Source organism: Hyla sarda, chromosome 5 (genome assembly GCF_029499605.1).
Source record: "Hyla sarda isolate aHylSar1 chromosome 5, aHylSar1.hap1, whole genome shotgun sequence".
NCBI classification, from domain to species: domain Eukaryota; kingdom Metazoa; phylum Chordata; class Amphibia; order Anura; family Hylidae; genus Hyla; species Hyla sarda.
This window is the reverse complement of record NC_079193.1, coordinates 89588919-89616566: the sequence shown is the minus strand read 5'-3', so window position 1 is coordinate 89616566 and position 27648 is coordinate 89588919. Positions and strand designations below refer to the sequence as shown.

Genomic DNA, 27648 nt, shown 5'->3' with positions numbered 1-27648 from the left:
TGTTCCTATAGTCTTTGTATGTATAATGACCAGGACCAAAGTGGCGGTACTGGACATGGCAGGGATTAATCAGGTGAGTATAGCGCATCTTATATTTTAGCAATCAAAACAATAAAAAGCTGTGGTAAAATGTTTTAATAACTCAGACAACCCCTTTAAGGTGAGCAGCTATACTACAGAAAGTAACTAAAGGAATGGTTGGTTGCCACAGTCAACAACACTGCTTTTTCCACTTGTGTTCCTATGACTGAAGGGCTCTTCCATGTCTAGACATTAGAACTGACTGTAAACTGAAACAGCCAGGGAAACTATGTCTGAGAAATTCTTTGCATAGCAACTAAAATTTGATGCTTAAAAATATAATACCGAGTGCAGTTATGGATGACTGGAAGACATATGAACTTACATGACTGTATATGGTATGGTCCTGCTTCCAAGAAAAGCAAAACAGTGTCCAGTTTTGACACAACAGTAGGCGACTGTCTTGCAGAGTATCAAGCTCAAACAGGTTGTCTTATCGCAAAGAGAATTCAATTGGTCTGGCTCCCAGCACCCCCAGCAAACCACTGTTTTTGAATCTAAGTTGGTGGAATTCAATATAACAGGTTTCTCCCTTCCCATACAGCTTGTGTTTCAAATTGTATCACCATTTGCTGGAGCATTTTTATTTTAAATGGGTGCTTCTGTACTTTGAGACACTCTGTGCATCTAAAAAGTACTTGTCACCAAAGAAACTTTTCTAAACTAACTCAGGCTATGTTCCCTAACTACTCCTAACACTCCTCCCACCCTTAAAAAAAATTCAGCGCTTTAAAAAGCTCTGTATCTTACCTTTCTTCTTGCTCACATAGTGCAAACTCCCAGCAGGAAAAAGTGGGCATTTCCCAGCAGGTATAACTAAACAACAAAACCCCAAGAGGAGGTACTAGGATCAAATCAACTAACAACAATTTTAGGGGAACCCCCTAGGGGAACCCTTAAACTAAGTACCCCCCAATATTAAAATGTACCTTTTATTGATCCATTTAAAATATAATCTTGGACCAACATAAATATGTGATTCTACAAGTTGGTGTAATGACACCACCACTAACTTTAAAACCACAGTTGCCACCAGGCTCACTAGCTCCTGTGCTTGTCTTTTGTAAACACTTGAATGTGAGAGTGAGCGTTGATGAGTAGCTCGCTCTTCTATCTATTAGGAGCCGGTGGCTACTGCAAATTTAAATAACCAGATATTAGCCAGCCCTTCCAACGTTTCACTGGCACCCCAGCTTCATCAGGAAAGTCTGGTGGCTAACATTAGCCACCAGACTTTCCTGACGAAGCTGGGGTGCCAGTGAAACGTTGGAAGGGCTGGCTAATATTTGGTTACTTTAATTTGCAGTAGCCACCGGCTCCTAATAGATAGAAGAGTGAGCTACTAATCATTTCACATTCAAGTGTTTACAAAAGACAAGCACAGGAGCTAGGGAGCCTGGTGGCAACTGTGGTTTTAAAGTTAGTGGTGGTGTCATTACACCAACTTGTAGAATCACATATTTATGTTGGTCACAGATTATATTTTAAATGGATCAATAAAAGGTACATTTTAATATTGGGGGGTACTTAGTTTAAGGGTTCCCCTAGGGGGTTCCCCTAAAATTATTGTTAGTTTCCCAGCAGGTCGCACATCCCTGAAGCCTGCTGGGGGACCACATCCGCCCTCATATGGTTGCAGTGCTGTGATGAATAGAAGATCTCAAGCTCTGTGCATCTTTAACCCCTTAAGGACCAGGCCATTTTATACCTTAAGGACCGGAGCGTTTTTTGCAATTCTGACCACTGTCACTTTAAACATTAATAACTCTGGAATGCTTTTAGTTATCATTCTGATTCCGAGATAGTTTTTTCGTGACATATTCTACTTTAACTTAGTGGTAACATTTTATGGTAACTTGCATCCTTTCTTGGTGAAAAATCCCAAAATTTGATGAAAAAAATGAAAATTTTGCATTTTTCTAACTTTGAAGCTCTCTGCTTGTAAGGAAAATGGATATTCAAAATATATTTTTTTTGGGTTCACATATACAATATGTCTACTTTATGTTTGCATCATAAAATTTATGAGTTTTTACTTTTGGAAGACACCAGAGGGCTTCAAAGTTCAGCAGCAATTTTTAAATTTTTCACAAAATTTTCAAACTCACTATTTTTCAGGGACCAGTTCAGTTTTGAAGTGGATTTGAAGGGTCTTCATATTAGAAATACCCCATAAAAGACCCCATTATAAAAACTACACCCCCTAAAGTATTCAAAAAAACATTCAGTAAGTGTATTAACCCTTTAGGTGTTTCACAGGAATAGCAGCAAAGTGAAGGAGAAAATTCAAAATCTTCATTTTTTACACGCGCATGTTCTTGTAGACCCAATTTTTGAATTTTTGCAAGGGATAAAAAGGAGAAAATTTTTACTTGTATTTGAAACCCAATTTCTCTCGAGTAAGCACATACTTCATATGTCTATGTTAATTGTTCGGCGGGCGCAGTAGAGGGCTCAAAAGGGAAGGAGCGACAAATGGTTTTTGGGGGGCATGCCGCATTTAGGAAGCCCCTATGGTGCCAGGACAGCAAAAAAAACACATGGCATACCATTTTGGAAACTAGACCCCTCAGGGAACGTAACAAGGGGTAACGTGAACCTTAATACCCTACAGGTGATTCACGACTTTTGCATATGTAAAAAAAATATATATTTTTTTTACCTAAAATGCTTGGTTTCCCAAAAATTTTACATTTTTAAAAAGGGTAATAGCAGAAAATACCCCCCAAAATTTGAAGCCCAATTTCTCCCGATACAGAAAACACCTCGCATGGGGGTGAAAAGTGCTTTGCTGGTGCACTACAGGTCTCAGAAGAGAAGGAGTCACATTTGGCTTTTTGAAAGCAAATTTTGCTCTGGGGGCATGCCGCATTTAGGAAGCCCCTATGGTGCCAGAACAGCAAAAAAAAAACACATGGCATACCATTTTGGAAACTAGACCCCTCGGGGAACGTAACAAGGGGTTAAGTGAACCTTAATACCCCACAGGCGTTTCACGACTTTTGCATATGTAAAAAAATATATATATTTTTTACCTAAAATGTTTGGTTTCCCAAAATGTTTACAATTTTAAAAAGGGTAATAGCAGAAAATACCCCCCAAAATTTGAAGCCCAATTTCTCCCGATTCAGAAAACACCCCATATGGGTGTGAACAGTGCTCTGCTGGCACACTACAGGTCTCAGAAGAGAAGGAGTCACATTTGGCTTTTTGAAAGCAAATTTTGCTCTGGGGGCATGCCGCATTTAGGAAGCCCCTATGGTGCCAGGACAGCAAAAAAAAAACACATGGCATACTATTTTGGAAACTAGACCCCTCGGGGAACGTAACAAGGGGTAATTTGAACCTTAATACCCTACAGGTGTTTCACGACTTTTGCATATGTAAAAAAATATATATTTTTTTTACCTAAAATGTTTGTTTTCCCAAAAATTTTACATTTTTTAAAAGGGTAATAGCAGAAAATACCCCCCAAAATTTGAAGCCCAATTTCTCCCGAGTATGGCGATACCCCATATGTGGCCCTAAACTGTTGCCTTGAAATACGACAGGGCTCCAAAGTGAGAGCGCCATGCGCATTTGAGGCCTAAATTAGGGACTTGCATAGGGGTGGACATAGGGGAATTCTACGCCAGTGATTCCCAAACAGGGTGCCTCCAGCTGTTGTAAAACTCCCAGCATGCCTGGACAGTCAACGTCTATCTGGCAATACTGGGAGTAGTTGTTTTGCAACAGCTGGAGGCTCCGTTTTGGAAACAGTGGCGTACCAGATGTTTTTCATTTTTATTGGGGAGGGGGGTTGTATAGGGGTATGTGTATATGTAGTGTTTTTTACTTTTTATTTTATTTTGTGTTAGTGTAGTGTAGTGTTTTTAGGGTACAGTCGCACGGGCGGGGGTTCACAGTAGTTTCTCGCTGGCAGTTTGAGCTACGGCAGAAAATTTGACGCAGCTCAAACTTGCAGCCGGATACTTACTGTAATCCTCCGCCCATGTGAGTGTACCCTGTACGTTCACATTGGAGGGGGGGGGGGGAAATCCAGCTGTTGCAAAACTACAACTCCCAGCATGTGCGGTCTATCAGTGCATGCTGGGAGTTGTAGTTTTGCAACCGCTGGAGGCTCCGTTTTGGAAACAGTGGCGTACCAGACGTTTTTAATTTTTATTGGGGAGGGGAGGGGGGCTGTGTAGGGGTATGTGTATATGTAGTGTTTTTTACTTTTTATTTTATTGTGTGTTAGTGTAGTGTTTTTAGGGTACAGTCACACGGGCGGGGGGTTCACAGTAGTTTCTCGCTGGCAGTTTGAGCTGCGGCAGAAATTTTGCCGCACCTCAAACTTGCAGCCGGATACTTACTGTAATCCTCCGCCCATGTGAGTGTACCCTGTACGTTCACATTGGGGGGGGGGGAACATCCAGCTATTGCAAAACTACAACTCCCAGCATGTACGGTCTATCAGTGCATGCTGGGAGTTGTAGTTTTGCAACAGCTGGAGGCACACTGGTTGTGAAACACCGAGTTTGGTAACAAACTCAGTGTTTTGCAACCAGTGTGCCTTCAGCTGTTGCAAAAGCTACATCCCCCAGCATGTACGGACAGCGGAAGGGCATGCTGGGTGTTGTAGTTATGCAACAGCTGGAGGCATACTACTTTGGCTGGGGATGCTGGGGATTGTAGTTATGCAACAGCTGGAGACACACTGGTTTGCTACTTAACTCAGTGTGCCTTCAGCTGTTGCAAAACTACAACTCTCAGCAGTCACCGACAGCAAACGGGCATGCTGGGAGTTGTAGTTATGCAACCACCAGATGCACCACTACAACTCCCAGCATGCACTTTAGCTGATTGTGCAAGCTGGGAGTTGTAGTTATACAACAGCTGAAGGTACACTTTTCCATAGAAAGAATGTGCCTCCAGCTGTTGCAAAACTACAAGTCCCAGCATGCCCATAAGGGCATGCTGGGAGTTGTGGTGGTCTGCCTCCTGCTGTTGCATAACTACAGCTCCCAGCATGCCCTTTTTGCATGCTGGGAGCTGTTGCTAAGCAACAGCAGGAGGCTGTCACTCACCTCCAACGATCCTCGCTGCACCAGGTCAGTCCCTCGTCGTCTCCGCCGCCGCTGCTCCTGGGGCCCCGATCCCAACAGGGGCACCGGGGATCGGGGTCCCCAGCACCCGGGGTGCACGTCCCGCACCCGCTCACGTCCTCCGGAAGAGGGGCGGAGCGGGTTGCGGGAGTGACACCCGCAGCAGGCGCCCTGATTGGTCGGCCGGTAATCCGGCCGACGAATCAGGGCGATCGTGAGGTGGCACCAGTGCCACCTCACCCCTGCTGCCTCTGGCTGTTCGGGGCCGTCTCTGACGGCCCCGATCAGCCAATAATTCCGGGTCACCGGGTCACTGGAGACCCGATTGACCCGGAATCCGCCGCAGATCGCTGGACTGAATTGTCCAGCGATCTGCGGCCATCGCCGACATGGGGGGTCATAATGACCCCCCTGGGCGATATGCCCCGATGCCTGCTGAACGATTTCAGCAGGCATCGGGCACCGGCTCCACTCCAGATGGTTGTGGGGGGCCGGTAAAACACATGACGTTCTCATACGTCATGTGTCCTTAAGGACTCGGAAATGGAGACGTATGAGAACGTCATGTGTCCTTAAGGGGTTAAGTAATGCTCTATGCATGTGTCAGTGACGCTCCATGCATCTTTCAGTGAGGTTCTTTGCAACTTTCATTTAGGCTCTTTGCAGCTTTCACTGAGGCTCTGTGCAGCTGTTAATCAAGCAAAGTGCAGAAAAACACTTCCAGAGTTTGGTCTCATGCCAGGCCAGGAGGAGACCAAACTCACTGTATTAATTGTGGCAGGGAACAGAACAGAGCCACCTAATGGCCATTTTTTTTATTACATTTTTAACATATCTCTGTTGATAATTTTAAAAGCAAGTGAATGGAAAAGTGTCTGCTAATTACACAAGGAACACTATATTAAAAGTTTTTTTTGGTGACAGGTATTCTTTAAATATTGATGCCAGGGATTGTTTCAAGGATTAGGCTTGGTTTCCACTTGGCAGTGTTTTGGAAAATTGTCACTGCAGTTTTTGAGCCAAAACCAGAAGTGCATAAAAAAATAATAGGAAACCCAGCATTACTGAGTTTGAAAGTCACTTAATAAATAATATATACATATATATTTGTGAATGTGCACCAGGAAGATTATTTACATATTAAGAGTTTTGCCACCCACACTATTACCATGTCTACACGTGTGTGATGCTCCTGTCATTTATAGGTGTGGGTGATGCTCCTTTCAGTTTTCTTTGTGAAGTGAAAAAAGTCTTATATTTGAAAGGAATAAAATAGATTCTATATACAAAAGAAAATAAGGAACTTGTTTGCATACAATTTTGGTAATACATTTTTACATTTCTTTTAACAGATTTTGTTTCTTTAGAACAGAAGAAGCGACCGAATAATGGAGGATGTTGTCTCTTAACACCTCCACCACCACCATTTTTTCCACCACCACCATTCTTCAGAGAACGCAGAAGCACAGTAAGTACTTAGATCAGTTAAAGGGGTTCTCCGGTGGAAAACTTTATTTTTTTTTAAATCAACTGGTGCCAGAAAGTTAAACAGATTTGTAAATTACTTCTATTAAAAAAATCTTAATTCTTCCTGTACTTATTAGCTGCTGAATACTACAGAGGAAATTCTTTTCTTTTGGAACACAGTGTTCTCTGCTGAATCACGAGCACCGTGCTCTCTGCTGACATCTTTGTCCATTTTAGGAACTGGGCAGAGCAGTATATGTTTGCTATGGGAATTTTCTCCTACTCTTAAAACGGACAGTTCTTAAAATGGACAGAGATGTCAGCAGAGAGCACTGTGCTCGTGATGTCAGCAGAGAGCTCTGTGTTCCAAAAAGAAAATAATTTCTTCTATAGTATTCAGCAGCTAATAAGTACTGGAGGGATTAAGATTTTTTAATAGAAGTAATTTACAAATCTGTTTAACTTTCTGGCAACAATTGATTTAAAAAAAAAACTTTTTCCACCGGAGTACCTCTTTAAAGCTAACAAAGCACCTTATAGGGGTCTTCGGTGCAGCCTGTGATAGCATTATATGGTTACAAAACACAATCATGCATAAAGGTCTAGACATACATACACCTATGAGTCAAGTTGTATTTTTAGTAGCTGTTTTATGTTTGATATATATTGATATTTTCCAAAAACTGTTTTGAAGCCAACCAAAAAAATACACTTGTTAGGACATGGCCTGCAAATTTGGCCATAAAAACAAGCTAAAATATTAATACATGTTTACACTCACATGTCCTTAATTTTGCATATGGGAAATAGGCCAAAGTGCGCAGAGACAGGTGACAAAACTGGAGTGATCTTATTGATATCAAATGTAAAAAGTTACTCTAATTACAATTTTTTTTAAGTTTGTATATTTGTATATTTAGTTTTAATGTTAAACTTGTTCTTCAAATCTTACTCATGCAATGATAATGTCTTAAGATAATTTATTCAAATGTATCTACTGGAACAGTTTAGAGAGTAACTGGAAAAAAATCAATACTTTTGTACATAAGTTGAGATTTAATAAAACTAATTCTTAGACAGTACAAACTTAGATTGACAAACTTCAAATGCTTCAGATCCCAGTGTATCAGGCTGCTTGATAAATTTGGTGCATCTGAACACTGTCTAACTTAAAGCGTACCCGTCAGATCCAACAAATAAATGTAATTTATTACTCAGTACCTAATCCTGACATGTACGTCTAATCTTTGTGTCTAGCACCTTTATTTATTTTTTTATTACACTTTTAATTTAGCTCACTAGTCTGAATTCCTCTCAAAGAGAGGGTGTGTGGCCTCACTGTGCAGGTCTCTGCCCCCTCCTTCAGTATGCTGTCTGCTCACAACTCTCCTAGCATTAGCAAAACTACAACTCCCAGCTTGTCCTCACTGACAGTAGCGGGACACAAGCTGACAGTGGGAGGATTTTTTCTCCAGCTGTGAGCCCTGTGCTCACAGCTGTCAATCAAGGAAGTGTGTCCATGACATAGGTGATGATGCATGGACACAGCCGGACTAGTATGTGTCCAAGCAGGCAGGGGGGGCAGTTGTTTGACTGGCTTTTTCAGTATGAAATATTGAAAATTTTCTAATGAAAGCAATTGCAAAACCTATTGGCATGCTTTACAACATATAAAAAGTTTTTGTATCTGACAGTGCCCATTTAAGGAGATCTTTCAGCTGTATTTGCTACTAAGGGTGCATTCACACTACATTTTGGGTATACTGCAGCCCATTCACTTTTACAGTCCTGGCCGTAATGAAATTTTTGACCCATGACATTTTTCGAGAAAATAAAGTATTTCTCACAGTAAAGGATTGCAGTAAAATATGTTTTGCTATACACATGTTTATTCCCTTTGTGAGTATTGGAACTAAACCAAAAATGAAGGAAAAAAAGCAAGTTGGACATAATGTCACACCAAACTCCAAAAATGGTCTGGACAAAATTATTGTCACCCTTTCAAAATTGTGGAAAAATAAGATTATTTCAAGTATTTGACGCTCCTTTAAACTCACTTGGGGCAAGTAACAGGTGTGGGCAATAAAAAATCACACCTAATAGCAGATAGAAAGGAGAGAATTTCACTTAGTCTTTGCATTGTGTGTCTGTGTGTGCCACACTAAGCATGGACAACAGAAAGAGGAGTAGAGAACTGTCTAAGGACTTGAGAACCAAAATTGTGGGAAAATATTAACAATCTCAAGGTTACAAGTCCATCTCCAGATATCTAGATTTGCCTTTGTCCACAGTGCGCAGTATTATCAAGAAGTTTGCAACTCATGGCACTGTAGCTTATCTCCCTGGGCGTGGACGGAAGAGAAAAATTTATGAAAGGTGTCAATGCAGGATAGTCCGGATGGTGGATAAGCATCCCCAAACAAGTTCCAAAGATATTCAAGCTGTTCTGCAGGCTCAGGGAGCATCAATGTTAACGCGAACTATCCTTTGACATTTAAATGAAATGAAACGCTATGCCCAGGAGGACCCTACTGCTGACACAGAGACATAAAAAAGCAAGACTACATTTTGCCAAAATTAACTTGAGTAAGACAAAATCCTTCTGGGAAAACGTCTTGTGGACAGATGAGACCAAGATAGAGCTTTTTGGTTAAGCACATCATTCTACTGTTTACCGAAAACGGAGGCCTACAAAGAAGAGAACATAGTACCTACAGTGAAGTATGGTGGAGGTTCAATGATGTTTTTGGATTGTCTTGCGGCCTCTGGCACTGGGTGCCTTGAATGTGTGCAAAGCATCATGACATCTGAGGATTACCAATGGATTTTGGGTCGCACTGTACAGCCTAGTGTCAGAAAGCTGGGTTTGCGTCCGAGATCTTGGGTCTTCCAGCACGACAATTATCCCAAACATATGTCAAAAAGCACCCAGAAATGTTCCCACAAAGGGAACAAACATGTGTATAGCAAAACAGGGGTGGCAACATTTACGGCCATGACTGTATAACCTAACAACTATCCAGCAGAGTGTTCACCTTTAAGGGTTATACAGTCACACCACGTTTTGGGCATACGGCAGCCGGATCCGGTAGGAGAATTTAAAAAGCTGCTGTATCCCTGCCAGACCCGTGCCACCCATATTGTTGAGTGGATTAGGCAGTGGCTGAGTGACAGACAACAGAGGGTTGTAGTCAATGGAGTATATTCAGAACAAGGTCTTGTTACCATTGGGGACCTCAGGGATCTGTACTGAGACCAATTTTGTTACATATCTTTGTGTCATCAGCAAAAAGTGATACCTTACCATCAAGCCCTTTTGCGATATCACTAATAAAAATATTAAACAGGGTTTATGTTCCTGGAGGGATACGCCAAATGGAAAAGGATTTAGGCAAACAAGAAAAATGGTCAGAACTCTGGCATCTGAAATTTAATGTGGATAAGTGCAAGATAATGTACCTGGGGTGTAAAATCCCTCGGGCAGAATATAGAATATTTGACACAGTCCTGACCTCAGTATCTGAGGAAAGGGTTTGAGGAGTAATTATTTCAGAAGACTTAAAGGTAGGAAGACAATGTAATAGAGCAGCAGGAAACGCTAGCAGAATGCTTGGATGTATAGGGAGAGGTATAAGCAGTAGAAAGAGAGAAGTGCTCATGCCGCTGTACAAAACACTGGTGAGGCCTCACTTGGAGTATTGTGCACAGTACTGGAGGCCGTATCTCCAAAAGGATATAGATACTCTAGAGAGAGTTCAGAGAAGAACTACTAAACTAGTACATGGATTGCAGGATAAAACTTACCAGGAAAGGTTAAAGGACCTTAACATGTATAGCTTGGAAGAAAGAAGAGACAGAGGGCATATGATAGAGACTTTTAAATACATTAAGGGAATCAACACGGTAAAGGAGGAGAGCATATTTAAAAGAAGAAAAACTACCACAACAGGACATAGTGTTAAATTAGAGGGGCAAAGGTTTAAAAGTAATATCAGGAAGTATTACTTTACTGAGAGAGTAGTGGATGCATGGAATAGCCTTCCTGTAGAAGTGGTCGCTGCAAATAGAGTGAAGGCGTTTAAACATGCATGGGATAAGCATAAGGCAATCCTTGATATAAGAAAGGGCCAGAGACTAGGCTTATTGGGCAGACTAGATGGGCCAAATGGTTCTTATCTGCCTACACATTCTATGTTTCATTTGAATTAGCTAAACAGAGTTATCCAGTGACTCCACTCGGCTCATTTTTGAACCGTAGCAGTTTTATTGCTGGACTAAAAACGTGGCTGATCACGGTTTTCAGTCCAGCAACAAAACCGGATATGGTACAGTCACTATCTGACTCTGTCTGGCTCATGCAAATGAATGGGGTGAGACGTGGGTCCGGCTGGGATACAGCAGTGGGCAGTTTTTAAATTTTTCCACCGGATCCGGCTGTCGTATCCCCAAAATGTGGTGTGAATGTATCCTTAGACCTGCAGAAACTGCTGGATAGTTCTTAGAATAAGTGAACTGTACATTTTCAGGAGCTGATGGTGGTTGCCAAACTCTTAAATATGCCTTTTTTTTATTTCTCAGCCAAGTGTTAAGGAGGCAGAGCTGAGCTGCTCACATGTCATAGCCTGGAACTCACCCTCACCTCTCAACCCCTCTTTGATTGATCTTTGATACAGTCATTTGTGATACTGTAATAGACTAAGATACTTGAGCAGCTTGGCTCCATCTCCTTGACACTTGGCTGAGAAAAAAAAAAAAAAAAAGGCAATTTTATCTAAGTTTGGCACCCACCATCAGATCCAGGAAAGGTACAGTTTGCTTTTTTATACCCTAACAGCTATCCAGCAGTATCTGCATTTGCAGCTCTTAGCAGCAAATATGATTGACAGATATCCTTTAAGTTTAGACTGCTAGTTGGCTTAAACATGCACCAACATTTTTATACTGAGGTCATACCCCCTTTTCCAATCTGACAGAAAGGTGTTAACATAACTGTAATACATTTATGGTAAATGTGGCGGAAGTTACAATGGTAAATATGGATAACTGGATAACAAGGGTATCAGAGAATCGTCCAGTGGGCCCAGCCTACACATAGTAACGGACTTCAAAGATTCACAGAGGGCAACTCTTGTTAAAGCTGACTGTGAAGTCAATCACTTTCCACTAAGGTTTATTTATTCACTAATTACATATAAGACCTTATTGTGTGCAAAAAAAAAAAACAGCGAAAGCATGTCTGACACTGGATATTTTGATATTGATATTGTTATTTTCTATTGAATTGTGTGCACTGTGTGACCCCATACAATGCAGAATTAATAGTAAATTTACAATACATGTGCAATACGTTTAATAAAACTAGAAGGATAGAACAACTGAGGAAAGGGTTACAGTGAAAACAAATCAATTACCATACTTTGATTGATGATATCTGGAATCTACGATTCTTTATCTGGTAGGTTTTCCTTTCTGCCCTTGAAAACAATTACTCATGGGAAACCTGCCACTGAAGGCTCAGTCCAATCTAGCTAATAGAACCTGGTGAATTTCATTAGCTTTATGTGCAGCCTTTACTGATTATTATACAGACTACTCTTCTAGAAGGATGTTCCATAAAATTGAAATCTCTTTTCAGGGTTGATTGGGTTGCACTTTGAGCATCACTGTTTACCAGCACAGTACAGTATATTAGCCTTGTGCAATCACTAACATCCATATGTCAAATCATATGTCAGCGTTATTAATCACAAGATGCAATGCTGTTGCGGCAGGCTTGATATAATGTACACTACATACAGGTTAACATAAGTGGCATAAATCAAAAATCAATATAACAGTGGGTGTTTTTTATTATAACTAACAAATTAATACAAGGTTACGTAAAATAATATAAACTGACTAGAATAAAAATGTGAATGTGTTTTATGCAAACCAGGGTAGAGTCATGAACTCCTATTATAAGACTATCCCCATCTTATAATTTTCCCAAAACTACAAAATGTTTATTATTGATTCCTTGCTATGGCCTATAAAGAGACTCATTGTTGGCAGTTCACTGACCCATGTAAAAGGGTCTTTAGTCATCATCAGTGCAAGATATGCAAACTGTTGCACTTTGTAGAAGGGCTTATGGAGCAACCAGATAGTATCATAAGGAAGATTTGATGTACTGACTGTTGTGTATTAAAATTTCACAGATTTGTGATAAATTAAAGCCTTTTTTTTTTTTTTTTTTTTTTTTTTTTAAGATATTAGACCTGGATAATACAAACTCACCTTTGGAATTAAATCCCACAATACCTTTATGTGTACCAGGCCCACCTGGGCCAGAAGGACCTCCAGGACCTCAGGTTTGTACATTTGAGATCTTAAAACAAAAGTAACAATATTCACACCATTTGATATTTATATATTATTATGAAGATATAAGATATGTGCATATCTGATGCAAACAGTGCTAAGTCCAGCTTTTCTGCTGCCTACAGCTGCATGCAGTACATACCCCTTTACCCAGTATTTCAGCTTTTGAGCCAAAAGAACTAAAAAAAATCAAACTCACGTCTCTCAGCTCCCATGCTCCCACTTCTTCCTTCTTGATGCAGCCTAGAGGAAGTGAGACAATCTCATTATGCTACATGCGCTATTAGTGACATACTCAACTTCATGTTACTCTATGTAGGCTATAGGCCTACTGTGGTCTGTGGCTTACAAGGGGGAGAGATGGGACAGGATGCTCATGGTTTTCTGCTTTGTCTGGATACAGGGCTTGTAGCCCATGATTCCCAAAGTGGGGGCTGCAGCAGAATATAGGTGGTTTGGACCTATGTTAAAATCCACCTCTTGGCAGATGGTGCCATCGCTCAGGGACTTGGCAATATGCTGACTGGCACAAGATACTGATTTTTCCTCATAGCAAATTCAGCCCAGAGTAGAGAAATAAAAGTACTCCAACTTACGTCTGTTAGTGTGACATACATCAAAGGCTTGTGTTAATCACAATGCTTTTTATTATTTGACTTTATATCAGTTGTCCGATCATATTTCCTAGATACTCTATACTCATTGTCATGCCGTTATTGTTCTCACCGTGTCCTTGAGTTTACCTGTCCATGGTGCTGAATATCCTAAAACATCTGTAAATTAAATACCAGTGTTTTGTAACTTTCTCCATCTTTGAGTTTTTACTTTCTATTTTGATTTGCATCGTAAATGCACAGTGAATGACGCCAAGATGTTAAAGGGAATCTGTTTGCTATGTTTCACCACCATTCACACTACAGAAAAAAGTCAAACAGTCTTTTTGAAAAATCTAAAATCTTTGTGAAAACATTTCCTGTGCTCTATGTAAAAGATGATGAATGTGTCTGCTAGACTTGTAAACAGCATTGCATGTACATGCTGATTGACAGCTTCCTTCCGATTAGTGTACATAAAGCTTTCAGACAGTGGCCAGTGTCCAGAGAGAGCCTGCAGCTCATGAATCCTAGACAGTACACAGTGTATACATCACACTGAAACATATATACTGTAGGTTATCTGAAGACTACAGCATAGATTCAGATAAGTGACACACCACTGCAGTCATTCTGTTGTTACTTATGTTGTCATCAAAGAACGTAGCGAACCAATAGGTTTCCTTTAAAGGGTTTAGACATTTTTTAGTATGTGCATATGCATATACAAACAAAAAGTGGTGGATGTACATGCGACCTACAGAAAAAGCGGTCATTTCAGCACATTTATTACTATAGTGGAGTAAATATGTAGACATGAATAGTTCTATTATATCATTAACTGCATGTAATATTAAAACTTAACATGCACCTTGTATTTCATGTCAGAGTACTTTAAAAGACAAAATACGGTAGAATCTCCCAATAGCGGACACTTACAGGGGTAAAAAAAATTGTCTGCTATTAGGAGGTGTTCCCTATTGGGGAAAAAAGGCTCAAAAATCTCTCTTAAATGACCGAATACTGTACTAAACTCATTCCAGTGTGTAATTACCTATAAAACAAAAAGTTAAAAGTGGTATTACAATAGAATCTCTCTGTGCAGTTTAATCACCCCTTATCACCCCCTGTACTATTTCATCCCCTTGTGCCATTTTATTCCCCCTTTTGATACCTCCACTGCCACTTCATTCCTCCCCCTGTGCCACGTCATCCGCGCCCCCTTTGATCCCCCATGCCACTTTACTTCCGCTGTGCCAAATCACCCCCCCCCCATTTATGACAGTCTGTGCCACATAATTTTCTCCTTCGCTCCTCCCTCTGACCCCCATTTGTTCTCTGTACCTGGCCAGCAGGCTTACCGTAGGTGTAGGGGCTCTGCATTTCAGTGGGCTTGACGTCCTCTTGATGTCCTCTATTCCGCACTGACAAGTGACGTCAGGGGCTCACTTGTCAGTGTTGGCATCCGCCGCTGCTCACTAATTTTAAATAAGTAATGGCGGCTGCTGGCACTGACAAGTCAGTGCAGCACAGAGGGAGTCATGAGGCCATATCAAGCCCGCTGAGCAGTGAGCCCCTGCACCTGAGCCTGCTGGCCAGGTGAGAAGAACAATAGGGGTGTAGAGGGAGGAGGGAAGAGGAAAATGACATGGCACAGGGCACAATAAAGGGGGTGATGGTTTGGCACAGGGGGAATAAAGTGGCATGGAGGATCAGAGGAAGGGGGGGGGGGCGAATGATGTGGCCAGTGGATGTACAGAAGCAGGAGACCGCTGTTTAAACAGCAGTCTTTTGCTTCTGTGCTACGGCTGCTTCAGGGAGGTTCAGCGGGGGCCAGGGAAGCCCCCTGGAAGCTCAGGCCTCTTACTGGGGTATTGGCTCTACCCCCCTGACTGTGGCCCGGTGTACAAGGTAGAGCCGCAGAGAAGCCTGGTTGTTCATTACTGGAATGGTGTTGCCCACCACACATCCACTATTGGCAGTGTTCACTATTCAGATGTGGCAAATACATTAAGTCTTATGGAAGTATGTCGGGGGAATAAAAAAAAATTGTCCGCTATTGGGAGGTGTCCCCTATTGGAAGGTGTCCACTAAGGGAGGTTACACTGTACTTCAAACTCTTAATAGTTTCAACTATATATGGTGTAAAGACATTTATTTATTGTCTCCATCACTAGGGGCCTTCAGGATTTCCAGGGACAGCTGGACCAAAAGGAGAAAAAGTATGTTGCTGTGCGCCTTTTCTTTTCTCTCTTTTCTGATGGCTATTTACAGCTATGTTGAATTATTCAGCAGTTTTATTTATTGATGCTGTGTGACCTCTTTAATTCAAGTGCCAGAATACAGTTTTTTAAGCATGGTTAAACATATATTTTATAAATACAGTGCAAGCTTTTATTCCCAAAACATATTTAACCCTGTAACCATAAAGCTAATGTACAGTATTGTGTACATACATATAGACAAACGTTTTGATTGTGATAGCTAGAGCTGGATGTTATGAATCAAAATCGGCCTTTACTAGACAAATATTAAACCTGCAGAAATCCACCTAACGCATTGAGGTTGGGTTCACACTTTGCAGCCACAATATGCTGAGGTGTGACCATAATGCAAGTCTGTGCATGTTCCAAATTTATTGCAATAATTTTATTGTTAAAGGGGTACTCCCTTGGAAAACTTTATTTTTATTTTTTTTAAATCATCTGGTGCCAGAAAGTTAAAAAGATTTGTAACTGACTTCTATTAAAAAATCTTAATCCTTCCAGTACTTATTAGGGGCTGTATACTACAGAGGAAATGCTTTTATTTTTGGATTTATCTTCTGTCACCACCACAGTGCTCCTTGCTGACCTCTGCTGTCCATTTTAGGAACTGTCAAGAGCAGGAGAAAATCCCCATAGCAAACATATGCTGCACTGGACAGTTCCTAAAATGGACAGCAGAGGTCAGCATAGAGCACTGTGGTCGTGACAGAAGAGAAATCCAAAAAGAAAAGCATTTCCTCTGTAGTATACAGCCGCTAATAAGTACTGGAAGGATTAAGATTTTTTAATTGTAGTAATTTACAAATCTGTTTAACTTTCTGGCACCAGTTGATTTAAAAAAAAAAAAAGTTTTCCACGGGAGTACCCCTTTAATGGACATGCAGATCTACAGCTTAAAGGGGTACTCCGCCCCTAGACATCTTATGCCATATCCAAAAAATAGATCGCGGGCACCCCCTGCCGCTGGGACCCCCTGCTAATTACATGAAGCACCTGGCATTCTAAACAGTATGTTTAGAACCCTGGGTTCCTGTGGCGGGAGACGTGATGTCACGCCACGCCCCCTTGTGACATCACACCACGCCCCCTCGTGAGGTCACATCATGCTCCCTCCATTCATGTCTATGGGAGGGGGCGGGAGAGGGGATAAGATATTGCAGTTATGGAATGCAAAGCTAGAAATAGAGTTGAAAAGATAAGAAGTCTCAGTTGTTCTGTTATACATGTCCTTTACTGTCTAAGCATTCAGTAATTCATCAGTCAATATGAATCATTTTTAAATCAATTTAAAATTGCATGATACTGTATGTTGGCAAGGCTTTGGCCACATTGTGTTAAATCAGCGTAAATGGATTTAAATTAAACCATGGCCAGAATCCAATCACTTTCTAGTTCATAGCATTCTCAGTAGTTGATATCTATTAATTGCTTACTGTAACACGGTTGGAAGACAGGAACACTGGAGGTAATGGATCCGCTGGACCTATGTGGCAGATGACGCGGGCCGTACCAGGGAGCGGAGTCTAAGGTGCCGCAGGTTTTCACCAGAGCCCGTCGCAAAGCAGGATGGTCTTGCTGCGGCAGGCGGCACCCAGGTCGCTACCCCTGGCACGACTCGACCACACAGGCGGCTGAGGAGATTCGAGGCACAGGAGGGATACAGCAACTCGTAGTCAGGATAGCAGAAGGTCAGGGCTGGCGGCACAGGTGCGTAGTCAGGAACATAGCCGGAGGTCAGTGGGCAGGCGGCACAGGAGCAAGGTCAGGTCATAGAAAAAGGGGTCAGAAACACGGCAAGGCAAGTTAGAATAACGCTTTCTCAATGATACAAGGCCACAAAGATCCGGCAGAGATGTGTGGGAGGAGCAGGAATTTATAAGTGAGGCACAGGTGTAAAACTAATTATGGGCGTACTGGCCCTTTAAATCTTATAGCTCTGGCACGCACGCACCCTAGGAGACAGGGACACGCGCGCCAGAGCTGAGAGGCAGGAGAGGAGACAGCAGAGTACCAAGGTGAGTGACGGGCTGGGACTGGCATGCGGGAGCGACCCGCAATGAGAATCCCAGCCCCGCCAGCTGGAGAAGAGAGCGGGGCAATGTGCTCATGGCCAGCACCAGCGGATGGAGCGCAGATCATAACACTAACTTAAAAACAGGATAATAAATTGCAAGCTTTTGAGACTACCTAGATCTCTTAATCAGACATGGTTTAACACACTTCACCTGATGAAGAGACCTAGGTAGTCTTAAAAGCATGCTGTCCACCCAAAACTATCTCTCTTGATCTCCCCGTACACATGAATGTTTAGCATGGCCAAATGTTTATGCATTCTCAATAGAAAGAGGAAGGGTAAGCTGCTGCAAGATAAATAAGGTCAGACAGTTTAAATCCAGAAAGTCCAATTCTTCCCTCCCCTGACATCTTCCGTTGGGGAAAGTGGGAAGGCCCTCATACACTTTGTCTGCCAGTCTACGTTTACAAAGAAAGTGAAATCTAAAGCACACATGTCTGAGCTTTGAGGAAAAAGCTTCACAAAGGTACTCCACATGATGATGAAAGAGATCTGTTAAGCTTTGTTTTTACATTAAGGGTTTACGTTAAGTTTTTTTTACTATATAAATTAACTCAGAACTAACCCTTTTCTGTTTTTACAGGGTGAAATTGGTAGGCCGGGAAGAAAGGTAAAAAAGATTAGTTTTCAGTTATGTTTTCTAGCTCTATGTACATATTGGGGGAATTTTCTAAAACTGCCTAATTCTTTCATGTGAACGTAGACAGACTTCAAATGCACCAGATTTATCACTGTGGTTTAGACTGATTGATAATTCCTGTACATCTGTCTAGTCTAAGTTCTCTTTGTCACATTTTAGTACACACCAACTATTAGTTGGCTTACTTCAGGCAAAGGAAATGTGCCAAAATATTGTTGCATTATTTTGGTTCCTAGTATTGCATTTTTAGACCACACCTACCATTTTACATGCCACGCCCCTTGTCAAGCATGGTGCAGTTACCTGTTCTTTTTGGCTCATACAATATAATAAATATGTTTTATAGAAGATTATTACAGAATATGTTCTTTGTTTCTGTCACTGTCCTAACTGCTATTTAGTTTCTATCAATAAACCAATTTCTATTAGGTACACTTAGTAGTCTGGGATGTGCTGGCAGTCAAATGAGTGCATCATTAAAATACTTTGTACAGGCTCTGCAAGTCTGGAGTTTGGATGCTCACATAGTAGATACCATACTGGCAAGCTACAAATATCTTAGATCCTCACATGGTCTGCAACATCGTATACATCCTCTCCATGTCGGAAGTGCTCAGATTTAGAAACAGAAGAAGAAAGTGTTATTTATAAACTGGACTGTAACTACTTAAACAGAATAGGATAACAGTATATGATCTCTACTGACCCTTAGCTAGGGAAACTCCAATGGCATGACTGCATTAACACTGATATCATTGTTATATCCAACAGTCTCCTGCATTTATGTCAGTATATCCAACAGTCTCCTACATTTCTTGTCATTATGAATGCAGATCTGCAATGCATTTTTGTTTCTGACATCACAGCACAAATCACTAGTTACCCTATGGTTGACAATATAGAATGAAAGACATGATTTTTCCTAATTTTGCATGTCAAGAGGTCCAAAACCTCTATCCGAACCCTCTCCAACAGGTCACCTCTTTGAGAAGACCATTCCCTTACCCAGACCAGATTTTCTGTGACGAATTTTCAGTTTTTCATTTGTTATGCATTCTTTGAAATAAGGCCGTCTCCCTAGAAAAACACTTTTTTGCAGTCGACTCAAAGAGATTTCACTGGAAATATAGATATAATCTGCCAAGACTGCCTAGGACTGCAACACTACAACATGTGGTTGCCAGAAACTCAAAACTTGCTGTAATGGGTGAAAATAGGAACATTAGCTCACCTGATCATTGATAAAAGTCGAGATTAAGGAGAAATGTCAATAAAATGTTTTAAATCTAAAATAAGAATTTCAAGGAGAGAGAGAGGTTAGATATGGAGAAAAAAAACTAAAAAGAAAGGGGTGCTTCCTCATGTGATCATCACCTTTGATGATTGTGCTACACCAGTGGTCTTCAACCAGCGGACCTCCAGATGTTGCAAAACTACAACTCCCAGCATACTTTGGGAGATTATTTGATTCAGTGGTTTATTTTGGTAAAATTAGCAAAATAAGCAACAACATGTTTTAGCGCACACTAGCTCCTTCCTCACGTATATGTAAAAGCACTGTATAAAAACACAGAGTCTTGTCGCCTATGTATATAGGGGAAGATTTATCAAAACCTGTGTAAAGGAAGAATGGTGCAGTTGCCCATGGCAACCAACCAGATTGCTTCTTTCATTTTTCACAAGGCCTCTGCAAAATGAAAGAGGCGATCTGATTGGTTGCTATGGGCAACTGGTCAACTTTTCCTTTGCACAGGTTTTGATAAATCTCCCCCATAGACTCTCAGATGACTAAACTCAATATATTGAAGTCTTCTTGATACATATTCCTGTGATTTTAGCATAATGGGTAATCCATGTATTAGAATGCTAATATTATGGATATTGCTCCATGTTTTATAATTGCTTATTTTGTAAAATTTCAATGTAAATGTTAAAACTAAATAGTGTCCTTTGATTGTTGTACATCCTCTTATTTAATCTGATTTTTTTTAATTAAATTGTATAAATGTACAGTTTATTTTTTGACTCTCAGGGCAAGATTGGTCCTCCTGGTGTGCCAGGTATGCCAGGCACTATAGGACCTCCAGGACCAATGGGACAAAAGGTTTGTGTCCTACAATACAAATGTATGCATTTAGTATGTTGCTATAAAGAAAAAAGTTTTAGAAATATTTTGGGCTCACAAAGCTAACCCAACAACCCCTTGTAAAAAATATGGAGCCACCACCCTTGTTTTACTTTGTAAATGTTCTGGCTTCATGAAGCATTTGTCAAAGAAATAAATAAAAGGAAGTTATTTTAATCAATAACATTTTATTTAATCAATGACATTTGTTTTTCCTGATGTTCTGATTTATCTGAAAATTATGGAATCACTAATACTGAGAAAAAAAACATATGGAATCACCTTGTCATTTGCACACAAATTGGGGGTAAAAAAATCAGTGGAAAATAATTGTGTCATTTGTCCTTTGCCAGTAAGCATGTTGGTGTAGTAGCAGCAGCCATGTGTCAGGTAATAGTAGCAGGATCAGCAAGTCAGAGTTGTCCAGGGTTGTCCAGAGTTGCTTTGGAGTATATGGCCATTGTGTCATCTCAGGAGGAAGAAGAGTCCACTGCTATAGAGGGATCTGGGCAGAATCTCCATAATCTTAAATGGGTATTCCCATTTAGCTAAAGCCTGGCCCACTCTGGCCTGTTTGGGGCTTTGAGAGGTGGCCAGAAAGTTAATAACATTTGATCCCACTGTCTGAACTGCCAATTACTTTAAAAGAAGTTGCGTCAATGGCGTAACATAGGGAGCTATTTTGATTACGTAACTCTGGTAGCCGTGTTTTAGAAACATGGGGGGAGATTTATCAAAACCTGTCCAGAGGAAATGTTGCATAGTTGCCCATAGCAACCAATCAGAATGCCTCTTTCATTTTTCAGAGGCCTTGTTAAAAATGAAAGAGGCAATCTGATTGGTTGCTATGGGCAACTTTTCCTCTGGACATGTTTTGATATATCCCCCCATGGTGTGTATTCATTTTGTACTTATACCATACAAGTATGGCAAACATCAGACATTGTATTAATAAATCATTGTTTACAGTCTGTAAAAGGAAAGATGTCCAATACAAATAGAGATCAATAAAAAATTATACATATATTTTTAAAGCAATAATATCACAGTGACAAAAAAAATAATTTGTTTATTTGTATGTGTGTGAAACAACTTAGAAAACATATACTCATTTGTTTCCAGGGTGAAAAAGGGGACTCTGCATCACTAGGAATATCGGGATCAAGAGGACCAATGGGCCCCAAGGTTAGTTAAGTCTTTTTTGAAAATCACGAATACTGTCATGTTTTCACTTCCTTGTTTCAAATAAAAGAATAATCCTAAAAGCAAATACAGCCATGAAAATGGAAATATAGTAATTTCAAAAGTTTAAATCTGAAATAATATCACAAGATACCAAGGCTATTAAACAGTAGAAAACAACATTGATGTAAAAGAGATCAACTGTCAAAATAAAAAGGGCATGGAGAAGCATAAAAACCGTGGATTTAATGTGCCTGCCCTAACTTTGGTATTGCATATGTAATTGCTTGGCATAGCATGTACAGTGGGACAAAAAAGATGAGAGGCCTGTAATTTTCATCATAGGTATACCTCAACTATGAGAGACATAATGAGTAAAAATTCCATAAAATCACATTGTCTGAATTTATTTGCAAATTAAGGGGGAAAATTTTGGCGCTGTCCCTGGGCAACATGGACTTTCAACTCCTTCCAAAGGTTTTCTATGGGTTTGAGATCTGGAGACTGGTTAGGCCAATCCAGGACCTTGAAATACTTCTTACGAAGCCACTCCTTCATTGCCCGGGCGGTGTGTTTGGGATCATTGTCTGCTGAAAGACGTAACCACGTTTTATCTTCAATGCCCTTGCTAATGGAAGAAAGTTTTCACTCAAAATCTCAAGATGCATGGCCCCATTCATTCTTTCCTTTACAAGGATCAGTCGTCCTGGTCCCTTAGCAGAAAAACAACCCCAAAGCATGATGTTTCCACCCCCATGCTTCACAGTAGGTATTCTTTCTCCTCCAAACACGACAAGTTGAGTTTTTACCAAAAAGTTCTACTTTGGTTTCATCTGACCATATAACATTCTCCCAATACTCTTCTGGACCATCCAAATGCTCTCTAGCAAACTTCAGACGGGCCCGGACATGTACTAGCTTAAGCAGGGGGACACGTCTGGCACTGCATGATTTGAGTCCCTGGCCGCGTAGTGTGTTACTGATGGTAGCCTTTGTTACTTTGGTCCCAGCTCTCTGCAGATCATTCACTAGGTTTCCCTGTGGTTCTAGGATTTTTGCTCACTGTTCTTGTGATTATTTTGACACCACGGGTGAGATCTTGCGTGGAGCCCCAGATTGAGGGAGATTATCAGTGGTCTTGTATGTCTTCCATTTTCTAATAATTGTTCCCACAGTAAATTTCTTCACACAAAGCTGCTTGCCTATTGCAGAATCAGTCTTCCCAGCCTGGTGCAGGTCTCCAATTTTGTTTCTGGTGTCTTTCGAAAGCTCTTTGGTCTTGGCCATAGTGGAGTTTGGAGTGTGACTGTTTGAGGTTGTGGACAGGTGTCTTTTATGCTGATAACAAGTTCAAACAGGAGCCATTAATACAGGTAACGAGTGGAGCACAGAGGAGACTCTGTTACAGGTCTGTGAGAGCCGGAAATCTTGCTTGTTTGTAGGTGACCAAATTATTATTTTCCACCATAATTTGCAAATAAATTCTTTAAAAATCAGACTGTGGTTTTATGGATTTTTTTTTTCTCATAGTTGAGGTTTACCTATGATGAAAATTACAGTCCTCTTTTAAGTGGGAGAACTTGCACAATTGGTGGCTGACTAAATACTTTTTTGCCCCACTATATTGTGTATTAGGATTCCTGCCCGGTTCTTCTATCGTAGAGGTCAACTAAACCTATGTATAGGTTACACAAATAAAACATTCAAGAATATAAATTCTTGTTACCCTATCATCATGGTATTCAATTTACTATCTGGACTAAGATTGAAATTCCAGTAACTGGGACCGTGCTGCAGTATGAGGTTCGGTTGCATGTATGGAGGCACCAATGTGTCTCTTAAGACAGCCCCTAGAATGGCCTCTACATAACGGCATCTGGAGCAAGTTCATTGGCTGCTTCCTTGCTTTGTCACTGGTTAAAACACCCTACTATGTTATATAACTGTACTGTAAAGCAAATATAAGTCAATTTGAAAGTATCAACTTAGATGGCAAGCTAGTACTAAGGACATGGCAAATAAAAATAGCTTTGATTAAAGCCTACACATTGAATATTTAATCTAAATATCTCCCTACAAAATTGTATAAACAAAAAATAACTTGGCAGACATAGGAAGTTATTCTCTATTTGTGGACTTCAGGCTGTTTGGCTTCCAAGATTTTGTTTATTCATGGGTTTAGTTTCACTCATTAAGATCACTTACAAATAGGACAGTATAATTCTTATAATAAAATGGCAAAATATTACCGCTTCCTCCTAATAAAAGACCTACAGAAATGTGTTTTTCCTGCTTGGATGCCTTTTGGACTAACTAAGGTGATACATGTTACCTTCTATTGTTATGCCATTTTTTTTAGACTTATTATTTTTATAGAAAGAGAAATGTTAGAGAATATTCGAGAAATATTCAAAAACATAAACCTGTCTGCAGAATATTCATCTTTTCATTCATTATGCTAATAGAAATCATCTGCCATTAAGTCAATTTCAGTTCATTTCAACCACGAATCATCATTTAGATTATTACTAATACAAATTATAGCACAAATGGCACATGTTAATAGTATGTTAAACAATATGTTAAAAATGTTTTTGTTTTTTTTGTTTTTTTTTGCTTATTGTTCTTTTTTTTATCTGAATGTATTAATTGGAAATACAATGTGTAGTTTAGTAATAAACTGAGCAACAGGACAATATTATGTATGTTGTCAATGTAACAGTAGGTGTATTGTTTTTGCTCCTATGTCACCACTATCCTAATGACAATAAAAAATTCAGTATTTCTACATTGCAAAATATATGACAAATGTTTATCTTTGTATTAATTAAAATGGGTAGAGTTTGGTCTCTTATGGCCAAGTTAGTCTATGTTCCCATTGGAGAAGCCTATGTGTTAGGTATGTCAGCCTACTGCCAGAATGGTAAGCTGATGTAAGCTGTGATTACAATCATTCCATTTCCAAGCATATACTGTTTTTTTGGTCTTTTTTTGTTTTTGTTTTTATGAGATTCCAAAGTGAAGTCCTGTTTTGCTTATGTGCCAGCATATCCCCCAAACATAGGCTACTTATCAGATGTGAACATAGCTTTGATTTTAATCTGTAGTAATAAAACTTCTTCTGTCCTGACAGTGTTTCAATTTGGTTTCCTAAAATTGTAAACATTGTTCCAGGTACAAATTCAAAATAATAACAAAATCATCCTAAAAAATTGATTACTTGCTAGGGACAAAAGAAAAGGGCATGCTACATTTTCTATGTGCAATACTTACAGTATCTGTTGTGTACTAGAATACTTCCCTTTTGATTAATACAGCTTTGCTCATTGTTTAGCTACAGTATGTTTGATATTTTGTTTCTGTTGCACATTTAGATAATATGTCTGCCATTTCTTTAAGGGTTTTCCTGGCATGAAAGGAGAAAAGGTCAGTGGTCCTACCCAGATACTAACCACAGTCTTTGCAAATTTTTGGAAAAAGGAATTCTCTAGATTGCAGTGGTCTAGGATCAGTTCTCAAAACTACCGGCTATTCCATGTTTCACTGTTATTTGAGCTGCTATTGGTTTTGTATCCTGACAAACTGTAACTAGGAGAGTAACTAAACTGTGTTTTTTTAATGTTAAGGGGAGGACCAACAGATATTGAATTTGCACTGAACAGTATGACCAGGCAGCAGTAAAACATGTTAAATACATGGCTGCATAGCTAGAGGTATAACCAGGCAGATAGTGCAGACACAAGGCTTCTAATTCAAATGTCATACCATTTATTTACTTCAGTGTTCCCAGATGGTTCCCTACTTCAACAGTATGTTTTACTACATTGTTATTTATGAGCATAAGGTAACTTGTTACTTGGCAGTCTTGTGACATAATTTACTTATTTGCATAAATATGATAACAATCTAGACCAAGGGTAGGCAACCTTTTGGTAGTGCTGTGCCAAATTTTTTTCGAAGTCGCTTGATGTGGTGGCAATATGGGTGTGGCTTATTGTGGGTGTGGCTTGATGTGGGTGGGGTTTCTGGGTGTGTGGCTTTTTCAGAATTATCTATATATATTGTTCTTGCTGTAAGGACCTTAGTGAGAACAAACATTTTAACTCAGACCTGTATAATACAGACCCCAGAATCAGACCCCACAATAATACAGACCCCAGAATCAGACCCCACCATAATACAGACCCCACCATAATACAGACCCTGAATCAGACCCCACCATAATACAGGCCCAAGAATCACCACCCACCATAATACAGACCCAAAATCAGACCCCACAATAATACAGACCCCAGAATCACCACCCACCATAATACAGACCCAGAATCAGTCCCCACCATAATACAGACCCCAGGATCACTAACTACCATAATAAAGACCCCAGAATCAACACCCACCATAATACAGACCACAGAATCAGTCCCCACCATAATACAGACCCCAGAATCACCACCCACCATAATACAGACCCCAGAATCACCACCCACCATAATACAGACCCCAGAATCACCACCCACCAAAATACAGACCCTAGAATCACCACCCACCATAATAAAGACCCCAGGATCACCACCCACCATAATACAGACCCCAGAATCAGTCCACACCATAATATAGACCCCACCATAATACAGACCCAGAATCAGACCCCGCCATAATACAGACCCCAGAATCAGACCCCACCATAATACAGACCCCAGAATAACCACCCACCATATTACAGACCCCAGAATAAGACCCACCACAATACAGACCCCAGAATCAAACCCCACCATAATACAGACCCAGAATCAGACCCCACCATAACACAGACCCCAGAATGAGATCCCACCATAATACAGACCCCAGAATCACCACCCACCATAATACAGACCCAGAATCAGACCTCACCATAATACAGACCCCAGAATCAGACCCCACCATAATACAGACCCCAGAATCCCCACCCACCATAATACAGACCCAGAATCAGACTCCACAACAATATAGACCCCAGAATCAGACCCCACCATAATACAGACCCCAGAATCAGTCCACAGCATAATACAGAACCCAGAATCAGACCCCACATAATACAGACCCCAGAATCAGACCACACCATAATACAGACCCCAGAATCACTACCCACCATAATACAGACCCCAGAATCCCCACCCACCATAATTCAGACCCCAGAATCACCACTCACCATAACACAGACCCCAGTATCAGTCCACACCATAATACAGACCCCAGAATCACCACCCACCATAATACAGACCCAGAATCAGACCTCACCATAATACAGACCCCAGAATCAGACCCCACCATAATACAGACCCCAGAATCCCCACCCACCATAATACAGACCCAGAATCAGACTCCACAACAATACAGACCCCAGAATCAGACCCCACCATAATACAGACCCCAGAATCAGTCCACAGCATAATACAGAACCCAGAATCAGACCCCACATAATACAGACCCCAGAATCAGACCACACCATAATACAGACCCCAGAATCACTACCCACCATAATACAGACCCCAGAATCCCCACCCACCATAATTCAGACCCCAGAATCACCACTCACCATAACACAGACCCCAGAATCAGTCTACACCATAATACAGACCCCAGAATCAGACCCCTCCATAATACAGACCCCAGAATCAGTCCACACCATAATACAGACCCCAGAATCACCACCCACCATAATACAGACCCAGAATCAGACCTCACCATAATACAGACCCCAGAATCAGACCCCACCATAATACAGACCCCAGA

At 40.6% G+C, this 27648-nt stretch overlaps 1 protein-coding gene across 2 annotated transcripts in view; it reads left to right on the top strand.

The window, feature by feature from the left end:
* COLQ (collagen like tail subunit of asymmetric acetylcholinesterase) overlaps nucleotides 1–27648 on the top strand; it is a 131499-nt gene that overhangs the window by 45350 nt on the left and 58501 nt on the right. Inside the window, exons 2-8 of one of the 2 annotated variants that reach the window (XM_056519909.1) lie at nucleotides 6521–6636; nucleotides 12884–12985; nucleotides 15766–15810; nucleotides 18513–18539; nucleotides 20602–20673; nucleotides 21817–21879; nucleotides 25276–25302. In XM_056519909.1, the coding sequence (XP_056375884.1) occupies nucleotides 6521–6636; nucleotides 12884–12985; nucleotides 15766–15810; nucleotides 18513–18539; nucleotides 20602–20673; nucleotides 21817–21879; nucleotides 25276–25302 (452 nt within the window). The remainder of the gene's footprint in view (nucleotides 1–6520; nucleotides 6637–12883; nucleotides 12986–15765; nucleotides 15811–18512; nucleotides 18540–20601; nucleotides 20674–21816; nucleotides 21880–25275; nucleotides 25303–27648) is intronic. The other variant, XM_056519910.1, reaches the window with a different exon arrangement.